Source organism: Pseudopodoces humilis, chromosome 2 (genome assembly GCF_049639895.1).
Source record: "Pseudopodoces humilis isolate 2021_Gansu_Grassland_sample_001 chromosome 2, ASM4963989v1, whole genome shotgun sequence".
Classification (NCBI taxonomy): Eukaryota; Metazoa; Chordata; class Aves; order Passeriformes; family Paridae; genus Pseudopodoces; species Pseudopodoces humilis.
In genome coordinates this window covers 65,964,630-65,986,912 of record NC_142201.1, presented here as the reverse complement: position 1 = coordinate 65,986,912, position 22,283 = coordinate 65,964,630, and the positions used below count along the sequence as shown (strand labels likewise).

The 22,283-nt window shown below is 34.6% G+C and overlaps 1 protein-coding gene across 7 annotated transcripts in view; it reads left to right on the top strand.

The window, feature by feature from the left end:
• The window catches only part of NBEA (neurobeachin), a 460,815-nt gene that overhangs the window by 99,398 nt on the left and 339,134 nt on the right, over nucleotides 1–22,283 (top strand). For all 7 annotated transcript variants that reach the window (XM_088067905.1, XM_088067892.1, XM_088067894.1 and 4 more), the window contains exons 7-10: nucleotides 2,899–3,018; nucleotides 7,923–8,069; nucleotides 15,280–15,477; nucleotides 15,868–16,001. In XM_088067905.1, coding sequence (XP_087924031.1) covers nucleotides 2,899–3,018; nucleotides 7,923–8,069; nucleotides 15,280–15,477; nucleotides 15,868–16,001 — 599 coding nt within the window. The remainder of the gene's footprint in view (nucleotides 1–2,898; nucleotides 3,019–7,922; nucleotides 8,070–15,279; nucleotides 15,478–15,867; nucleotides 16,002–22,283) is intronic.

The window sequence follows — 22,283 nt, the reverse complement described above, 5'->3', positions numbered from 1 at the left end:
GAAACAAAGTAATGCTCTGCTGCAGTGGTATTTTTTCCCCCGTTTCCGTTGAATTATTTTAAAGATTCTCACTTTGCATAAGAACAGATTTGTGAGCCAGTTGATACACACTATGTGGATTTCTGAAGACCTTTAGGCATTATAATCATCTGAAAACATTAAAAGAATTACTATGTGATAAGAGAATTATATTCATTAAAATACAGTGATGGGAGGATATGAATCAAGTGAGCAAGCAGAAATCTCAGAAGAACTTTTATTTTCTTGTTGCTAAGAATGCATCATGGACTTGGTGGAGTTTGTCATCCTCTGTTTAGGAATTAGCTTTGAAAACTTGTATTACTTAGTTTTTCTAGATTGATAGAGAAAAATGCGAGACAAATAGTAAACCATTTTTTTAATACTTGAATGCTTTCCTGGCTAAAGAGAAATTGCCATTTAAGATGTAAATTTAGTTAATTCAAAGGTAGAAGGACAAAAATAAAAGCAGTATTTTACTGGTTTAGCTATGGAGGTGAGCTGGGATAGGCTTTGTGTGCATGTGTGTGTATGCATGTGTATTCAAGAAGATCAGACCTGAGGAGTTGTTTTAGAACTTGCCTTGTGGTTCAGAGTAACAGACAGAGGTAGTGGTCTAACACAGCAGCAGTGCTAAAGATTCAGGAAAGTTGCATGAAAGTTGGCGTGACCTAAAAGAAGCTGCATGTGCATGTATGGGGGTTAACATGGAGGAAGAAAGGATTATAAAATTAGTTTATATAATTTCCCTAAAGTTTAATGTGAGCACCAAAGCTCTCCCAAGGTAGCATTGCTCATTTTAGCTCCTTGTGGGCTCTGTGGACAGTGTTTTAACAAAAGTAATGAATTATTTGTTTTCAAATGAATGAGTCATCTATTAAGCTTTAGCTGCACACAGAGACAGTCTTATAAATTGGTGTTTTCAGAAATGGTTTGAATGGTGCCTTTTGAAAGAAAAATCACAGAAGATAAATAGATAAAACCTGGGGCTTTGGGGTTGTCAGCTGATTTCTGCTACAAATTGCCATACCTGGAAATATGAATAAATACACAAAAGGCACAACTTTGAACAGTACCAGCGCAAAGAATGCCTGCTGTTGGGATGGAAATTTTTAAAATCATCATCACTTGGTGGAGATTATTGGTTAATTAACCACTGAAGGAATGAGAAAATGTGAATATTTTTCTGAGATTTATATTTGGTTGTGTGGGGCTTTGGAAGAGAAGTAATGATGGAAGGAAAAGTCTACTCATGTGGTTTGTACATAGTTTCTGATTAGCAGTTACATGCATAGATATTGAGTTATGAATATTTTGTTGAATTATGGTAGGTCCTCCCTTAAATAGAATCTGATTACGAAATGGGAAATAAAATTTGCTAAGTGAGTTTTGAGTTAGGTTTTTTGGGTTTTTTTTCTGAGGTTGATAGTGACTCACAAAAATTACTTTGTTCATGGTTCCTGGACGTTTCCATACATGACTTCAGAAGCCAAAGCTGGAGCAGTACTTCTTTATTCCAGTATTGCCCAATAAATCTGTTTGCTTAGAAATGCAAGAAATGAGATACTCTAAAGTATCATTGTATGATAAGCAGCATTTTTCTACCTTCTGTTTGTTGTATGTTTAAAGAAAGGCAAAATGAAAAAAAAAATTTAGTACCTGGAAACAGATGTGTAAAAATATATGTTCCTGTATTTAGAGCTATTATAGACTTGTAATAGAATACAGCTCAATTTGATGACTACTGTAATGCTTATTGTCAAAATGTATTTTGCTGCATGCTGTTTTGTTCATAACTCTGTGCTTTTTCTGATTTCAAAATCAACATGTGGAAACATCTATTTTTGTTTTCTCTGACAGAAAGACAGAATTTTATATTAGTAGGCTCTGTTTCTACTATCCCAGCTCAGGAAGAGAGTCAACAAGCCCCAAGGGCTGCAGAAGTTCTCTACTTTGGAACAAAGGGGCTTATCTGAACATGGAAATCAAAATATAGTAATTGAAAAGATACCAAGAAAGGGATAATGATGAAAATGTCAATTATTATTACAAATTATTAGAATACAAAAGGCTATTTTTAAGACAAGCTGACATTTTCACAGAGTCAATTAGACTGGAAGGGGATGTGTTGAGACCCTGTTTCAAAAAGGGACACCTAGATCAAGTTGCTCCTGGACAAAACCTGGATTTTGTCCAGTTATGTTTTGAATGTCTCCAAGAAAAAAGACTCCAGAATTCTTGAATTTATTTGTCATGGACATAATGATTCCTGTTAAATAATTTATGGGAAGGATCACCATAGTAGTATGTGGAAGCACTAAATTGTGGTGTCTTCTCTGTTTTTTTAATGTATTTTTAATGATATGACAGTTGTCCAAAAATTGGTGAAATTATAAATAGAGGAACAATATCACAGCAAGCAATCAGGATCTTAACATGGGCTTTAAAATTTGCTATTGTGATTTTTTTCTGTTTATTTAATAATTTCTAGACAGCTGTGATGCAAAGACAGAGGTTGTGTGGTACAAATTTGTTAAGGTAAGAGCACAGAGCTCTGGATTTCGTGTCAAAACTCAGCTGTGTTTTTTTTACAGAATAGTGTTAAAATTAAATTGAACTATGAAAATTATATTGTGTGTATGCATTTTTGCCTCTAATCCCATAAAGGACTGTAGGTAGGTACATCATTACGTTTAGGCACAGTTCTATTGACTGGAGTTGAAGTCCCACTGACTTGAATTTAATTTTACCTGTTTGCAAGGATTCGTGTTTTTGTGTTAAGTTTATGATATTGGTCACTCTTTTTTTATGCCATTCATTAACTTTATATTTTATAGCATTAAATGTGCCCCTGTGTACTGATTTTTCATGTCTTTCCAGTGGTACATGATAAGCATTGTACACATCTACAACCGGTGGAGAAACAGTGAAATCCGCTGTTACGTGAATGGTCAGCTGGTATCCTATGGTGACATGGCCTGGCATGTTAACACAAATGATGTAAGATTTTATTGGTTTTCCTTTCTCTTCACTTTCCATTTTAAGGTTAATTCAAAAAGAAAAAAAAAAAGTGTTACATTTATTTCTAAAGATCTTTTCAAGTTTTCTTTTTTAAATGTCTCTTTTCTTCTTACTTATTCATCTACTTAATAAAATGTAATATTATTGACTTCTTGGGTTTTTGTATACATGTGCTCTTTTTCTGTACCTTTGACTTTGGAGTGTTTGAGAGCCTAGACTTAATGAAGCAGCAAATATTGCTGTTTCTGGCTCAAAGTTCTGTCTGGAAGGCAGACAAATTTTTTTTTTTGTGCTTTGCCTTCAGTTAAATCTGTGACAGAATTTCAGAGGTTCTTGATTCCTCAACCTGCTGCGCTCTTGTTATTTTTTATTTAAAATATGGTCCTCATTTCTTTATGATTGCTATAAGGATAAAGAAGCCTTAGGGAAATGACCTGTCTTTTGCTAAATTCTAGAGGCAAAATAGGATTTGAAAGGGAGAGTTTAAATATTACATGTTAATTAAAGTAGGAGAGCTCTGCCTTCCAAAGGTTCTGATTTCCATTTTTATTTGGTAGCATTTCTACTTGCAAGAAAAGGCCAGCCTTTCAGTTTTTGCAGAGCGGTTTCTCCTTGGTAATATAAATATTTTCATGATAAGTGAAATGCAATGACTGAAAAACCAGCTGAGGTCTCAGAAGATCTGGTCTGGATTATTGGTTATGTGGTGTGGGGATCTGCAATCCTTAGTGACAAATGCTTAGCAGGAGGAGCTGCTTCTTCTGTTTGTATTTTCTTCACTGAATTCTTTTCTACTTTCTCATGCAAGAAAAGTACAATTTTTTCTTAAGGTGAAATTGGTTTACCAAGCTTTAGATATTTTGATACAAGTCTTAAATATGTGCTGAGGTTTTATTTTCTCCACTGGTTAATAGTAGAAGCTATGAAAGGCACTACTTATCGTTAACTCTCCATTTTTTAACAACAGAAGTCTGTTCTGTCAATAGTAGGAAGTAGAATAGAAAGAGCAAGAAATTCAGGAAAGCTGTATGAATGCAAATGTATAAAATACATAAAAGAGAAAATAGGGGAGTGTGTGCGTATGTTTCTTACTATTTTGCATTACCTAGGAAGGGAAGCTCTTGTTTTAACTATATTAGAACTTTCTTGTTTCATATAAAGTTTGAGTTGTTAGAAGTATTCCCTTGAAAATTCTTGAGCAATTATCCAGCTTATTTGTTGACATCTACCTTCATACCCTTACACTTGGATATAACTTTAGTCTCTTGCAAGATGTCAATAAAATAATTTACTTTAATAGTTTTGGGGAAAAACACTACATAAGTCAGCCGATTATTCTTCTTTCTTTACATTTATGTTGAGCATAAGTATTTGTGTAGTTTACACTGATAGATTTAACAGTACAAGTTGTGAAAACAGAAAGGGTCAGGAGCTGCATATTGTTGAATAAATGATCTGTCTTTCCTATGGACGAGCATTGTAAAATAATCAAGATGTAGTTTTAAAAGCACTAAATGTACTTCTGACAAGATTTTTCATTTGCTCACTGTGTCAAATCTACCACTGAACAATATACATTATGATTAAACATTTTTAGACTAGTAAAACATTCATTACATTTATATTATTTGATTTAACATTAAGGAACTGAGTTGAATATAATTTTTTTAAGCATAGGTTTTGTCTTGGTAGAGATTGTGAATTTATTTTCTTTTTTTCCCCAGATTCATTTTGCATTACCATTCTTTAGTATTTTTATGAGGTTTTTTTGGATATCTGAAGTTTTCTTCTTGTATCCAAGCAAGAACTGTTGAAAACCTTAGTCTACCATTTTCATATGTAGCCTGTGAGACATGGAAGTAAAGACAGAGGGGGCAAAAACAGTGAAACCCTAAAAAAATTGCTTATTTATTTATTTTCTTGTATTTGTTACAATTCATTCCTATTTATAAAAGGCCAAGAATTTACTGGGTTCTTAACTATTTCTGTAATACGGCCAGGCAGATATAGGAAATACATGATGTGCCCATTATGGGTTCAGATCTGCACTCTTCACAAATATATGTTGAATTAAGAGATATGTTTTCATTTTATTGAGCCTCCATATATTGAATATTTGCAGTATGTTTCACCCAAATGTTAGAGGTAAAATATTAATTTGGATGAAAAAGAGGAAGACATTATAAACTTCTTTGTATTAGCTGTTTCTGTTTTAAATGCTGCTAATACTCTGTTTTCAATGAGCCTTTTTTTGGCTCCAAATTCATTATTACTATTTAATGAAATACAAAAACCGTAGCAGTGCCAGTATTTATTGTGTTCATGTCGTATACAACATACCATGGGCAGTGATAAAGGACTCACTGAGCTTATATTCCAAGGGGTATATATAGCTGGGGATTATGGCAAAAAGGTGAAGTGACATGCATGGCACAGTATAACATAATCAAATGTGTGCAGACACAAGCTCCTCAGTAGTCATGATCAGCTCCATAGGCTTTATAGGGTTTATTATTTATAAGATATAGATATCAAATGCAATTTGAGATGTAAGTTAAAGTGAAGAGTTTGACTATTACAGCTGTATGATTAGGAATTTCTCCAGGTGTGGGAAGTGACAAAAGAAACATAGAACTTCTCTTCAAGGTGTGGGGATATGGAGGTTTGGTGGAAGATTTTTATTCAGATGGTTGGATGAAGATGAATTGATGATGCCTTGATATCTTTCACAGAACTTTGCATTTCCAGTGTAGAATAAGGAAGCTGTAGAAGGATCTAAAAACTTTACTTAAGTGATGAAAAGCCAACACACCGATAACATCATAGCACTTGTACTGCATTTGAGAAAAGGCTTCTAATTATCGAGATTATTAAGGTTTAAGTTCAGTCCTTAAATAACAAGATCCATAAGTCCCAATAATTTAATTTTTTTATTTAAATAAAATAGGAGGTTTTGGGCCAAGGGACTGAGTGAAGTAGATCTGTCAATCACTTTGTCTTGGAGTTATTAATGACATACTACCAGGGATGTACAGAAATAGGCAAGCAAACTAGGTGTCTGTCAGGTTAAAAACTGTGGAAATGTGCAATAGTTGGAGGGAGACCAACTGAGCTATGAGTATTGGGTGCTGATTTCTAAATAAATCAGTTAATTAATAACTCAGGTTTACAGATTGCTTGGCATCTGGAACAGAAGTGGATAAAATTACCAGGAAATCAGGAGTTAGCCCACCCCTCCAATTAAAAATAATGGAAATGCGAATGATACAAGAATGAAGTGAAGAATGAAGTGTCAGAAATGGGAAAGTGTAAACTGGGAAGAATGAAAAAAGACAGAAAAGGAAATTACTAGAGGATAACAAACCTAGAACTTTACTTTAATTAGAACTTAGAATCTGTTGTGAGCTACAATAGCTGTACAATAGTTGTACAATTAATGCTTACTTGAGGAATTCAGGAAAATACCCTTATAATAGGCAGGAATGTAGTCACAGAATATTTAAGTATCAACTAGGAAAAAAGTGGCATCAGTATCTCAGACAAGTTCCTCAAATAACCATTGAAAATGGTAATTACTCAACATTGATTGATGTAACACTTTCTGACAGTAGTGGCACAGTGTCAGGAAAGCCTTCAAGGCTAAGCAAGACTTGAATAAAGTAATTGAATTTTTTTATAAAATTTTGCCATTAGGTTTACCAGGAGTTGAAGGGGTGTGATTAACTCAGGTAAATCAAGGAAGGATAAATGAGACAAAATCCTGGATACTTCTTCCCTCACCTGTTCTTAAAGCTGAGCTCCAGATCTTTGTCTGTCCTTACACCTGAGTCTCCTTTTCCTTGTTAACAGCCTGTCCATCTAGCCTATCTAGACCAGTTGATGTAACAGTTCACCATATTTGATTTCATTCCCTAGACTGACAAGTTTTCCTTCAGGTAAAACTCAGCAGTTAAGCAGATGAAAAAGCAGGTTTCCTAATGCAGGTTCTACTGGTTTGCTTATTCAGCTCAAAAAGTGATGCCAGATCCTTGTTTCCATTCAATTAAGTACATATGACTCAAGGAAGCTCAGAGAATAACCTTCAGAGATCCTTGAGCTTCATCCTGTTGTCCTTTTGTGCTTCATCATGTTTTCTGAGATCCTTGAGCTTCATCCTGTTGTCCTTTTGTGCTTCATCATGTTTTCTGGTTTCTCAGGTTCTAGAAAGCTTTTCTGCAAACACCTGAAAAACTTAACCAAATCCTTGCAAAATAGCCACCAAAAAATCACTTCTAATCTGAAATAATATGATGTGGACAGGTGGAGAGCAGCAGAAGGGGGAGATAGTTTTTGGAAGAAGGCATAGAAAATAACTCCTGCGAGTATAGAAGAAGGCAGAAGAAGATTTAAGGTCAAACCAAATCATTATAGGCTGCAGTCAGAGAGGGACACTGTGCAACAGCTGCAAACTAGAAAAATCTATATTTGTTTCTCTTTTTCCTTTCAGAGGTGTTTAGCTCTATTTGCACAACAGTGAAAGAAGGTATTGCAGTGTGTGTTCTTGTGTATTAGCAGTAGGAGTTCTGAGTACAATTACAAGGAAGTTCAAGTGTGTCATATTCCTAGAAGGCAGTAGGGGGGATTATTTTGTACTTGAATGTACTATTCTAATTTTCTTTGTTGTATGTTGACCAATTAATAGAAAACAAATCCTAGCAGCCAGTCATATGGACCTCTAAAACAATTAATGATACAATATTCAAAATTGAGTTGTTCATCACAGGGTAGTAATAAAAGATTGATGATGTCTGGTTTATTTTTTTAATTCCAGCCTCCCTTTATTTGTGGCTTTAGTAGCTGTGCATTAATATTATTTCATTATTAACTGCCTCTTTCTGATACAGAGCTATGATAAATGTTTTCTTGGATCTTCGGAGACTGCTGATGCAAATAGAGTGTTCTGTGGCCAGCTTGGAGCAGTATATGTATTCACTGAAGCACTCAACCCGGCACAGATTTTTGCAATACATCAGTTAGGACCTGGATATAAGGTAATACCAGATCTGAAGAAGCATAAAACTAGAAAAAGAAAATGATTGACAGATATAGTTGGAAGATATGTGAAGCATGTGAATATTCCTCCTAGAATCATCCAGATTTTTTCATGTGATTTGTTTTCAGCAACATAAGACTATTTTGTCAAGTATCTAACTAACCCTAATTTTCTACTATATTTTTGAAAGATGAAAGTTTAGTTTTAAGCATAGCCAAAATATGTTTGTATGTGAAATTAATTACTTTGGGTCATAATCAGATTAGAGAAATTTTGTATTTGGTGCACTAAATACCAGAGGAATAACTTTCTTCTCTACTGTTTGTGTTTAAAAACCTGAGTTAAGGCAGATTAACATTCAACAAGGCATAATAAACCAATTCTTCAAATGCATGGTTTCAGACAGTCCTGTTAAAGTAAAAGGTGAGCTTCTTACTCATGCTTTTGTCACTGAAATTGAGGGGACAGATTGGACAAATTAATGGTGCATGCATAAACTTGGATGTCTATTCAGACATGTCTTGGAATGGCTGTGTATTGTACTATTGCATCAAGAAAAACAATACAGATACTTCACAGAAATCTGCAGAAACTACTTAGTGAATAAAAACTAATATAACCCTAGGTAAACTATAATGAATTTCAGTTTATGCTATCAGTTATTCCCAAGTTTTCTTTTTTCTAATTTTTGAAATTTGTGATTCCTTCCAAAGTAGATTTTCAGTTTTTCAATATATATAATATACTCTGAAAATAAAAACTTTTAAAAGCTATAAGTAAAAATCTACATTTAGATTATAATAGTATTAATTTTGTGTGTTGAAAATGCACACTCTTAGTTATTTGATTACATCTAGCACCTGAATGACAGAGGCAGTTGGAAATGTCTTTTATGGTATGTATCTATGTAGTGTAAATAACCACATATATATATCAGGATTACTTGGAGAAGAAGTGGTCTATTGCATATGTAGTTGATGGTTAAAATCTGCCTTGAAACTAAAAATATTTAGTCAGTTAGGAAAAGTCCATCACCTGTGCAAAAGAGGAGTATTTTATTCTAAACCTTAAACAGTATTTTCTGTGGACAAATATTTCTGCAAGTATTTCTTGGTCATAAAAGAGAAATTAATGTAGCCTTATACTTCTTAATAATAAATGTTGTAAACCTTTATGAATTTATTAAATTATTGGATTCCAGTATGCAGAAGCATACTGAGGTGATATCAAACATGAATAAGGCTTTAGTGTGTTTCAAAAGTGCAAATTATTATGTAATATTTTTGAGTGTTGAAGGGGTCGATAAGGATATGAGCTTTCATGCTAAATGACATTTTCAATAGTTGCTGCACTAACCTTATTACAGTTGTCAAGTTGCCCTGCTTGATTCATAGGCTTCCCTTAAACTACATTTCTGCACAACTGTAGCTTCTTAGTGATTTTTTTAAAATGTCAGCTATATTTAATATTTTGGGGAAATTCTTCCTTCATGTGTCATGGTTTTAGATTTGGGTCATGTACACAGAGCAGTTAATGCCCCCTTGCTCTCTGAAGGAGTTTTCTTCCTTGTCTAAAAATCTGGAAGTATATTTTACTATTTAATACCAGTTAAAAAGAGTAGGCTCCCAGAGCAGTATCTTAGAAATAGCAACATTTGTTTCTTATTCCCCTCAAAAATAAGACAAAACAGAAGACTTTTTTTTTCCCCTTTTTTCAGCGCAAGATCTACTCACAACCAAAAGAGGAACCATGTCTTATAGTTTAGAGATTTCAGGGTGCCAATGATAGCTCTCACTCAAAGTCTACCTGTTTCATATATCATTTAAGTTTATTTCTGTAAATCCTTTCAGATTCTGTGCTGGTGCAAAGGCCCACCAGTTCAGAATTCTTCTGTATGGAATTTAATAATCTAAGAGAGCCTCAATTAATATGTAGCTTGTATTCCTGAGCATTAGAGGTCATGTTCTTGCTCTTACCCAACTTGCTGAAGCAAACTGGCCTTTCAGAAACTTTTCTTAAGTAGTTTACATTTCCTGTTCATTCTAATTGTTGGTACTGTTAGCCAATGGGGAAAATCACCTGATCAACTTTTCCTAAAAAGACCCTAGATGAATTGTGCACTCCAGTTGTGCCAAACATTTTCTGCCAAAGTAGGATTATTCAAAATAATTGAGATTTTTTTTGAAAACGTTTTTATGCAGATCTTTTTTCCTTCTTATGACAGTATGTGGTGGTTCCTTTGATTTTAAATTCATACTTTGGTCCATTATGTCTGAGGATCTGATTCTTTAGAGGAAGCAACCATTCCTCTACCTTCTTTGCTCATGAGAAGAGACTATGATTTTGCCTCTCATTCAGCTGCCCTCACAATCATTCATAATGCACCTAGGCTATCATGACTGCCATTAAGACCTCTGGAAAACAGAGAAATCTGCATAATCTACCAGCACACAGGACAGTCTGTTCACACAAACAGTAAATAATGTTGCAAATGACACCAAAGCCACAAAGTTCAGGAAAAGTGAGAGCTTGATCTACAAATATAAATGAATCTGTTGCACCGTGTCCCACTCCTGTTCTGTAGTACAGGTAGAAGCAACAGGTTTTAGGATTGACTAGTGAAGTAATTAAAATAAGTATTACTTATTATGTATATCAAATAATTATGTAATTATGTATAATTTTTATATTATTTATTGCACATTACATGCTTGTACAGAGTGCAGTAATATAGAAACAATTCATTGTCCTTCCGTGCTGATCTTGCTCAGCATGTTCTTATGAGTTCATTTGGTTATAACCAGCATGCCCTAATATAAAAATTTATTTGTTGAGCAAATGTTTTAGTTTGAAATATTATATTTTCACTTGTAGCAAAAGATTTTTTTTTAAAAAAAAGTTACATTGTGAGTAGAAATATTAAGAAACTGGCACTCTTTGTAGCTATTGCAAAGTAGTTACTCATAATCAAATTTTTAAGGGGAAGAGAGGCAAACATACTGGCAATAGAACCATGTGATTTGTCTCTTCCCCATTATGTCTTCCCAAAGCAATCTGTAACATACCTTGAAATTTGAAGCTATATTTAGTGGAAACATTACAATTCAGTATTTGCATTCCCAGGTTTTATCTGTAATAAGGCATACTCATTTTGAGTCTTGCCATTGTTGAACAGGACTTTTACCTACTCTGTGGACCTTTTCAGTTGTTGGAGATTGAAGAAAGAAAAAGGAAATGATAGTAGCATCCTTGTTTTCCCTGTGCTTTCCCTGCTTCCCATCCTTGTTCCCAAGCAGCAAAGAGAGGAAAGCCTGTCTGTGCTGGGTTCCCGAGGGGCTGATAAACACAATGGAGGGGCAGGGGAGGTAATGTGAGAGGAAGATATGCATTTGATACCAGTGTTTGGCACTGTTTATAAAAGGATGTTCCTCAAAGCTCTGTTCTAATAGCCCTGTCAAATCTGTGCCACTCCTCCTAACGTTCCCATAGTCATTTTAAAGCAGTTTATCAGGTTATTCCATATGTTGCTTCTGAGTTTATTTTTGATCAGTGCTGCAATACCAATCTTTTTGTCATGTAGGGTTGGAGTAAGACTACACTCATTCATGCAGACACAGAACAGAATAGTACCAAAAATTCAAATTTGCCTAAACCAATTATATAGTACAAGAAAATATTTTATGTATGATTGCTGAACCTACAGGGGCAAAATGCAGTGAACAGTAAATCAAAATCTGCAGTCTTTCTGCTAAATGAAAGGGAAGAGCTGCTGGTATTCAAGCTGTTCCTGATCAAGCACAGGTTCTTTTACTGGAGAATACAGTGCTGGAGTAATTCTCATGTCTCTCTGTTACTTCCTATTCCTGTAGGAGCAACAGACGTACTTTATATGGATCCTGTATATGTATTTTACCTTATATAGAATATGTTAAATCCGAGGCTCGGTCTTTCTGTCTTGATACCCTCATGCTGTTTGTGCCAGGTCAGAGTTGCATGTGCATAATAGCCTCTACTACCCTCCTGTGGATGTATCTTCGCATGTCCCCAGTACAGTATGAATATACTGAATTTCTTTTCTCTTTCTGTGGATCAATGCTAGTAATAAAGGAGTATCATATATCAGAATTTTTAGCTTCTCTTTACATTCTGTTATAATTTTTAGGTTAGGAGACAGAAATTTCCAGTTTATGATCACTTTTGTTAAGTTTTGATGGCAGAATATTCCTTTAATTCTTGTTTTTTCTTCAAAAAGTGTGAAGCAGTATTCTGTTGATTCATAACTTATTTGTATCTGAATTTCAAATAGTGATCTCTTATAAATTATTTTGGCATATTAAACACTGACAATGACAAGGCATAATAATGTCAAAATTTGTGTATGAAATTGATTTAACTTAAGCAGTTTAGAACATTGGTAATGAAATGATAAGATTTTGTGTTAAAACACTTTGACTTATTTAAACAGAAAAGTTATGAAAAACTGTATAGTGGAAAAACCTTATGAATTTTGGAATCTGAAAAAGCTGAGAGGTATGAAAGATTTTCAGGGTACTAGGTGTTCTAATGTGGTAAAACATTAAAATACAGTACAAGCATCAAGGAGATATCTTTGGAAATCAATTAAATCACTAAATTATTTTTCCTCTGCAGAAACTGCACAGAGATTTCTATGTATAGTTAAAATGCCCTCTGGGGTGGAATTTATGTCACCTTCCTCAGGACAAATCTGTAATTTGTAGCAGTCATTTCCTGATAAGTGAGATGTAGGCAGCCATATCAACAGAGAGCCAGCTCTCAAGTTCTAAGCATAATATTTCTTCTTTGGGAATTTCTACTTCAGTAAGTAGTGTAACACAATATGAACACATTTCTAGATTAAAACATTTAGTGCTGAGGACTGAATACTCACAGTGTGTTATATTGGTGTTTTTACTTTGGATTGGTTGTAGTCTCATCCTGTGGGCTGAATGAATATCACCAATTCAGGATATTTGAGTTTCAGCCTGAAAGAAATCTCTGGTTCTGAACAGCTTTGCAGTATGAGTGTAATAAGTGAGGCCACTGGGAGTTTCCCTGCAAAAAGGACTCGTAACCCAAATGCAAATCACAGAATCACAGAGAGGTTGAAGATGTAAGAAGCAACTGGAAGCTGCAGGTCCTCTGGTCCAACCTCCCTGCTCAAAAAGGGTCACCTAGATACAGTTGCCCAGGACTATCTCCTGACAGTATTTTAACAAGTCCCAGGATAGAGACCCTGTCACCTTGCTGAGCAGCTTCACAGTGAAAAAATGTTTTCTGATGTTCAGAGGGAGCCTTCTTTGTTTCTGTTTTGCCCATAACTTGTGTCCTTCCACTGGTCACCACTGAGAAGAGCCTGACTCCATCATCTTTTCAACCTCCCTTCTGTTTTTTATATATGAGATCCCCTCTGCCACTTTTCTGCAGGTTGAAGAGACACAACTCTCTCACCCTTTCCTCATGTGAGAGATTCTTCTATCCCTTCATGTTTAGTGGCCATTCATTGCACTCTCTGCAGTAAGTGCATGGCTCCCAGTGGAAGCCCAGCACTCCAGGTGTGGCCTCACCAAGGCTAGTTAGAAGGGAAGCAGCACCTTCCTCCACCTACTAGCAGCACCCCTCCCAGTGCAGCTGAAGGTATTATCCTCCATTGTCAAATGCAGACTGAACCATAGACTTGCTATTTACATGCATTGGCCCTTCCTGCTTGTGTTTTCTGTTATGGTACCTGTGTCTGGTACCTTTTCATCATTGCAGCCTCCCTTCTGCTGGGCGTCACTAAGGTTGGGATAGTGCTGACTGACAGATGTGCTCGGAGTGTTCTCCAGCAGCTCCAGTCTGTTCAGCTTATGGCCCACATGCAAAGGGGTGCTGGTCAGCAGACCTTCTATTGCTGTGTGTCAGTCACTTGAGCAGATGTGCTTTCCCATTGTTTGGCTGTAATCAAAAGAATATTGGAAAATTGAAAATTTTTTGGTCAGAAGAATTTTTTCAGGGTTTCCAGCAGCTCTGAGAGCTCTGAGAAGGACAGATGAGGTTTATGGGGTTACATAAATAGTAGGAACTTCTAATTTGTTTGGAAAGAGCAGCTGATAGCCTATAAATTGACTGTTTTAATTCTAAGATGGATAACCCCAGTGCTGGTGCTTTCAGTAGTTTCATTGATAGAGGATTTCATTCTGGGGGGGAAAGGGGAGATTTGGTAGAACCGAAGGGATAAGGAAAATTATGATCACTAGTGATCATAACATCACAGTGAAAGAAATGACTTGTATTATCTCAGAAATAAATTATTTTAAACTCTGTAAATATTTTAGCAATAATTATATATATATACACACATATTTATATCTTAATTTATAATAAAATGGTGGTCATTGCTAACAAATTTGCTTTCCTTGTATCAGTACAGCACGTTACTGTGTTACTACTAGTTGTCTTTTTGCCACTGTTAAGTGATTGTTATATGCAATTGTTATATGCAAAATAAATCTGACAATGCTTTGCAGAAAGACAGAAATCTATCTTGTGCTTTATTGATTTGTCAGTGTTGCCAAAAAACTTAATTTTAAATCAGATATGAATCATGATATGTTTAAAATAATAAAACTCTTCAGTCTTCATTGGAAAAGTTCTGAATTTGAGAATCATTAATTTGAAATGTGGAATTTATTATTTATTTTGGATTTTATTTTGTTATAAGTGGTTTGTTTATATATACTCCTGACTGTTAATGAAGCATAGATTTTAATGTTGTTCAAAAATAACTATTCCTTTAATCTACGTGATATAGCATTTTATATTCTAATTTGAGTGAGTTCATATAAACTAAAATGCAGCACATTTAATTTGTGCTCTATTTTTAATGTGTTTTATGCTTAAATTTTATTTTAACTTATTTATGGCTGGTTAATGTGACGTTTTTTAAGATCAGTGTAAACACTGATGCTGAAAGGAGAGATAATACATAAAATACCAAATAATGTATTGACACATTGATGTGGTGTAGAATAAATAAAAATAAAAAAAAAAATCTTTCTGATCATTCAGTAGCACTAGGCTACTGGTAAATGCAAGCCAAGTTTAGTAGTTTATTTATTCCCTTTCAAGTCCAATGTAGTTTTTTGCAAATTTTGTGGTGAGGAATTTGTCTAAGTTAATTACTTGGTAAAACTTTTGTTTTTTTTCAGAGCACGTTCAAGTTTAAATCCGAGAGTGACATTCATCTGGCTGAACACCATAAACAAGTGCTGTATGATGGGAAACTCGCAAGTAGCATCGCTTTTACCTATAATGCAAAGGCCACCGACGCTCAGCTATGCCTTGAATCCTCACCAAAGGAGAATCCTTCAATTTTTGTACATTCCCCCCATGCTCTCATGCTTCAGGTTAGTGCTGTCAAATTGATGTTCTGTGACTACTGTTGGCTGAACACCACTCAGAGGTTTTGTCTGCTAGTGTACAGAGATTGTTCTTTTGTGCTGTCAGCTCTTAATATAACTTTCACTTGAACTGTTACTTCTTTGCTCCCATTCTATAGCAAGGAAAAGAATGTTCCATAATGAATACAGACTTCATACTATAAGGCAGAGTTTGCCATAATACTGAAAATTTTCTGTTTAAAGTTTGACTTTAAATATAGTGATTATAATTGAAGTATAAGTATCAAAACAAAATTTTTAAAAGTCTGCACTCAAATTGGTGTTAAAGTGCTCCAAAATTAACCGTCCTTTAAAACTGAGATTAATTATGGTTTTTCCTTTATTTTATATATTTAGGATGTGAAAGCTATTGTAACCCACTCCATTCACAGCGCAATTCATTCCATCGGAGGGATCCAGGTTCTTTTTCCTCTCTTTGCCCAGTTAGACAATCGACAGCTGCATGACAGTCAGGTGGAAACAACAGTTTGGTAAGCCTCTTTTAACCAAGATAGAAACTAAATTAAGCTAAATTTTTCCTCTTTTTTTTTGTGGGAATGTTCTCTAATTTTTTTCTACATTTTATCTTTTTTTCTTTTAATAAAATATTATTTTTAAAAGAAGTAGTTTACTGTACAAAACTGATATGATTAACTGATGAATTCAAATCACTCTAGAGTATTTAAGTTTAATTTTATGACAGTTCATCCAACTTCTGAAAGAAATCAATATGCTTTTACTTGAGAGTGCAATGTTGTTTACCTTCTCAAAGTCTTGTCATTTGAATTCATATTTTATAACATTCAAAAATTAATTAATATGTGGTAAGAAAGTCATAGAGCTATGATCAGGCATTTTGTGACCATATTACAATTGCAATAGTGACTGGGGACATGCCAAGAGAATTTTTAGCTGAAAGTGAAGTTTCTCCTCTGATACTATGGAAGACATCTCTAAGTTGAAAAGCCTTCACAAGTGCTAATGATTCTACTGGAAGCCTAAAAAGGACTACCTAGGAGTCTGTTAATACCCATGCTGACTTGGAATCATAGAATCCTTTAGGAAAGGACCTCTAAGATCATGGAGTCCAACCATTAACCTAGGACTGCAAAGTCCCCCACTAAACCACATCCCTAAATGACACATCTGCACGTCTTTTAAGTATCTCCAGGCATGGTGACTCCTTTCTCAGCACCAGCTCAGCTATGGCTACTTCTGATAAGATCTCTTGCCATGTCCTTGTCGCTGTGCAGGCTCCTGTCCTAGAGGAAACACAGGATAGCTAAACTTCTCCAGAATAATGTGTGGCCTAAATCTTTGGGGTAGCAGATCTGAAAAGGTAATGCTGAACGACTGGTACAGTGTTTCCCTGGAGGATTATTTGTAACCAAGGCCTGCTAGAAAGCCGTGTTTAGGGGCAAGATAAGCTGGCTTTTCTATTTGAATTAGGTGACAAAATAAGTTTGTAATGCAGAGCACGTGGCTTATTTTCTTGCCTATAATATTCTTCTATTAATTATTCTGGATATTTTTTATTACATTGGATAGTTAAAAAATAGTTAACTGAGAAAACAATTATCTAATACTAAAAGTGACAACAAATTTGGAAGACAGAAAAGCTGGTTGTGTATTGGCTAATGTGGAATATTTATTTTTTTAAATCTCTTTTACGGGATGTCCTTTCCCTTGAAGCATTGTAAAGTAAGGGAAATAGAAAAATAAATGCTTGGTTTGAAATAAGCTTGGGGGAAAAAAAAAAACCTGTATGTTTTTATTTACTGGCAAAGCAGAAGACAAAAATGCTTTATTCTAGTTTAAGGAAGGTTATGTGTGTATGTATCTTCACATAGGAATAAAATCTATGTTAAATTCTTTAATGAGCTGAACCTGTATTAGATAGCAAAGCAATAACTAGATCTGTTTAAAAATGAAAAGCTAATGTAATGTAAGCTTTAGAAGTTGAGATAAAGACTGATTCTTCCCAAGTGTGTGGTCTACCCAGCAAGTGAGAACATTCATAATGTTTAATTGAAAATGTACAGAACATTTCTGGAGTTAGTTGAACTGTAAGTAGAAAAAAGATTGTTCTTGAATAAGTCAATGCAATTCTTCTATAATTAGATTATATTCTAAAAAGAGATCTAATTCTTTGTGCTATATGATTGTAAAGTGCATAATACAAGAATATGTGATCCTAACTCAAGAACACATTGAACAAAAATTTAAGCAAATGTCTGCTTGATGAGGTGTAATTCATATGTTGAATTAACATGGTTTTGGTTTATGTACATTATTTCCTCATATTTTATTTAATGGTATATAGGTTTCAAGAAAAATAATGCTGAAAGTGAACAAGGAAGTAGGCAAATAAGAGAATAAAATATTTTTGGGATCAAAGAAAGAAGGTAGTGGGGAAAGAATGCTAAACATGAAAGGGTTCATTTGAGAAATGGAATAAGGAAAGTGATGGACTTAATGAGTTCTTTCCTTTTTCCCCCTTATTTATTAGATTAGTGTCTCTCTATGTATCTGATGCTCAGTTTTACCTGTCTTACCTATAAAAGTGTACCTACAGCAACAGAGGGCTGTCCCAGTTCTACTGCTTTTTGAATCCTTCTCACCTCTCTCTCCTGTAAATATGAAAATCTATTTAATAAGCTCAGTGTTCTCTATTATTTGATTTGCTAATTGGATTTTTTTAATATTAGAGGGGCTTTATTGGCAGAAAAAAAACCCACCAAACCATCTGAACATAAAAAAAAGAATTATTAAAACTATCTGTATTTCCTAAGTAAGACAGGTACAACTGTGCATCTAATTTTTAAGATTTATAGTTTGATAAGAAATAGGCAGGCTTCCTATCATTTTCTGCAGATACGAAACAGCCCATCTTGACAGGAATTAGTTTGATGTATTGACTTTATTTATTAGCTTAATATGAAAAATCTGCAAGTTTTCAGTATGTTATTAATGTCTTCATTTTAATTAAACATGTAGTATCCTATCTTCCAAACCTCTCCTCTCACATTGTCTTTCAATAATTTTCTTGTCATAGATAACACAGATGTTTAAACTCAAGAGTAGATCTGGAGGTAATCCTTCCTGAGGTTGTTGCATTTGCCTTTATGCCTCTCATGGAGAGCCAAGGTCCCGGTCCATTGCTGCCTCCAGTGTAAAATTCAGAATTTGCATTGTTGAGTGCTGGTAACCCTCTCCCTCTCCATTTTGAAGAGCAGAATGCTGGATATTGCTCCTAAAATTTCACATCACTAGTGTGAGCTAGCTGTGGTCAGATAAAATCTTGTCTACTTGAATTTTCCCAAGCTGTGACAGCTGGAATGTGACTTGTCAAATTGGTCTGCCTGGACAAGAGTTTATAATGAAAACAAAGCCACTGCATTGTGCAGCAGCGATCTGTTGTAAACTCCTGAACTGCTGTACCTCTGCATATGCCAGAAAATCCAGGGACTATTAAGGGTGGCTAATTTATTACTGGAGTCTGTGTCCCAAAATGTTTTGCCTGTAAGCAGAGGTCTCTTGCATCTCTAGTTCTCTCACATAGCACCTATTCAACTGACTCATGTTTGTGAATGAAACCTCATTAGCAGTCTTATTAGCTTTATCATATGTTATGAGAAAAGAATTGAAAAGGCGTAAGAAAGAAATCACTTCCCCTTTCTCTTCAACAGTCTTACAGAAGGAAAAAAATATTTTTAAACTGGCAGCTAAGGAAGCACTTTAGAGAGATGCCATAGCTGTAGCCCATGGAAACATTAATTGTTGATGTATGATTTTCCTTAATACCACTTTATGCTAAGATTAATTTTCAATAGTTATCATGCTAACCACCTGTGATGGAGTTATTCATGCAATCTTTTTGTATTTCTTTTGAGTAGTTGAAAATAAAGGATTTTTATCTTTATAAAGGATTCTTTCCCAAAGAGAATCAGACAAAACAAATACTGGCATCATTTTCTTTTATATATATTCTTCAAGTTAAATGGTGTGTAATTAATAATCATACTTAGGTCTCCAAAGCAACATGCCTGCCTTAACTAAAGGTGTCTTTTGTAAAACTGAATCTAGATAACTTTGTAATACACAATCCAAGATAAAGGCAAATCTCACAGGGAAAATTATCATAGGAATGAGTAGTCTAGAGAACCTGATATGTGTAGTGGTTTAAAAATAAAATAGAATAAAATAACTGCAACAGAAACAAAACAAAACAAACAAAAAGCCAAAGCAAATTTCACTTTAATCCTAGGAGTGCAAATTCCTGACTTCTAAGGTACTTCTAAACAGTATCATAACCGTTGGAGGTACTGCATCATCGTGCTTTGGTCTATCACCTTTTTTTTTCTCTGTTTTTTTAATAATGGAAAACTACTAATTTTTTTTTGGTTTTTTTGAAATTAGTTATGTTTTCAGTAATTGTCATAGTTCTCTGATTTAGTGTTGGTTGACACATATAGTTTCATTTTCGATCTGTATCTTGGCTCCACTGCAGACAACTGATCTCTTCTAGGAAAGGCATAATATAGAAGAGATGTAGGAATGGGCTGATGTATCTTTTATATCTAGGAGTGTTGAAAGTAGGAAAGAATGGAGAGAAATTTTGTGTGACAGTGCACAGAATTTTGCAAGTTTAATGTCTAATGTCAATTACTGTGCAGCAAGCTGATTCATGTTAGTTGCTGGCAAGTTTGTTAAATTCTGTTTGTAAAATTGTTCAACTTAGATGACAGTCTTCTCATCAACATTATTTTCCCTCTGTCAACAACAACCTTTTTAAAAGAATGATTTTGGCAATGTTTCTATGATAACTAATGATATTTGATATATGATAATGATGTTTCTATGATTTCTAATGATAAATATTTTCATATTTCATATATTCAGGTTTAATTTGTGTTCAGCTGCCAAGGTGAATAAAGTGAGCATCACTAGAAATTGTTAAAACTTCTGGATACAGTCCTCCGAATTAGGCAGATTAAGTTCTTAGAATGCAATATTGAGGGGGGAAATGCATTACTTCAGTATAGATTTTTGTATCTAGATACACATTTCTTTGAGGGCAGTCTGACAATGTGGGGAAAGAGAAGTTTTGAAGAGGCTGGGAAAATTTATCTGAGAATTCAAGCAGATCAGATGCTCTCTCTCATAAAGGATGTAGGGTGAAGAATGTTACATGTGAAACCTGTATTGTATGCAATAGCTGCTACTTAGTGCGGTTTCATTCCTCCCTCCTCCTCCAAAAAGGAAGTTTCATCTAAAAGAAGTCTAAGCAACTTCTCTGAGGGAAAAAGTCCAGAAAACAAAGCCCAAGCCATAAATACTGTACAGTTTCTCCCCACCCTCCAAAAAAAAATTATCCCCCCCCAACCCCACAGACAGCATGTAGTCTGTTTTCTGCCTCTGATCATTTTCAGGTAGTAATATCCTTCAGTACTGTACATGCAATGAGAATTTTAAAAACTTCCATTTTGATTTCATAGTTCTTCTATGAGTTAAAATATTACAGATCTTTTACTTCATTTCTTGCATAATAATATGAGCAAACTGCTATTTAAATTCAATTATTATGTTAATTTTTATCAATACTGTGGTCCTATACAGTATTCATCTCAAACTTCATCGTGCCTCTTTATGCCTGCCAGATGGTTCTCCTTAACTGCTGCATTTTCTGGTACTTGGATTTTTTTAATGTGCTTGAAGGTGTAATGATGCATTCATGTGTGCTATCCCAAGATTTGAATTACTATATACTGCAGTCAACTCTATTATTTATGATGGCAATCTTGGATAATGCAGAAGGATTAGAAGTTAGAGTTCCTGCCTGCAGACCTGAGCTGACTCTGTAGAGCTGGATTGAGGTATCATTATGTGTCTGGATCAATAGATGTTAAAAGCCCTTTTGGAATTGAGTAAAAGCATAGCTCATTCACAAAGGCATTGGCCAAATTAATACATTTCCCTGAAACTAGAAACACTGGCACCACTCTGCAGCTAAGGTAGATCTGTGCAGAGGTAATGTGGGCAGGCAGGATTAATTAGTTCAGCTATAGCCAGCATAAAGATGGTTAATATCTAAAAAGTGATACTTGGGCACCTGAATCACTACACTTTTTTTGAGTCCATCTTTCTTACATAGAACCAGCTTGTCTGTTTCTGTGTCTGTGGCATGGTTAGGTATAAACTGGTCACTTATGGTTTCTGAGTTGGCTTGTGATTTATGTGTGCTTAAATAGAGGGAAAGAGGAAAAAATATATTTATCGTTATGGTGTCAATGTGTCTTAAAACTTGCATTCAGAGTCTGTCATAATTTCTAAAAGTTGTATAGAGATTGTACTGATATCAGGTAAATAACTCTAGCCCATGAGTTTACATCTAAATTCATAGAATGAACAAGTATACTGTGATACAAATTTAAAGGCTTTTAACAAAGTACTTCTGAGTATAGAAAATAAACTTAAGTCTGCTCATGGTACAAAAATCTTTACAATCCATTTTAAGGATATTTTTTGATATTTCAATGTGATATTAATGGTATTTGCTATTGTAATTTAAATTCTAATTCTGCAAAGATGTATGCTGTTTCTTGACTTCATGCATAATGGCTTGTTGTCCTAAGGTTATTCATAGAGGATGGTAGTAAGCACCGTCTATCTAAATGGAATTTTCTTTCACCTATTCAATTTTTTTAAAAAATCTAAATTTATATCTTCAACACTATGTGAGCTGCTTATGAACTTTCATGTTATAAAAATGA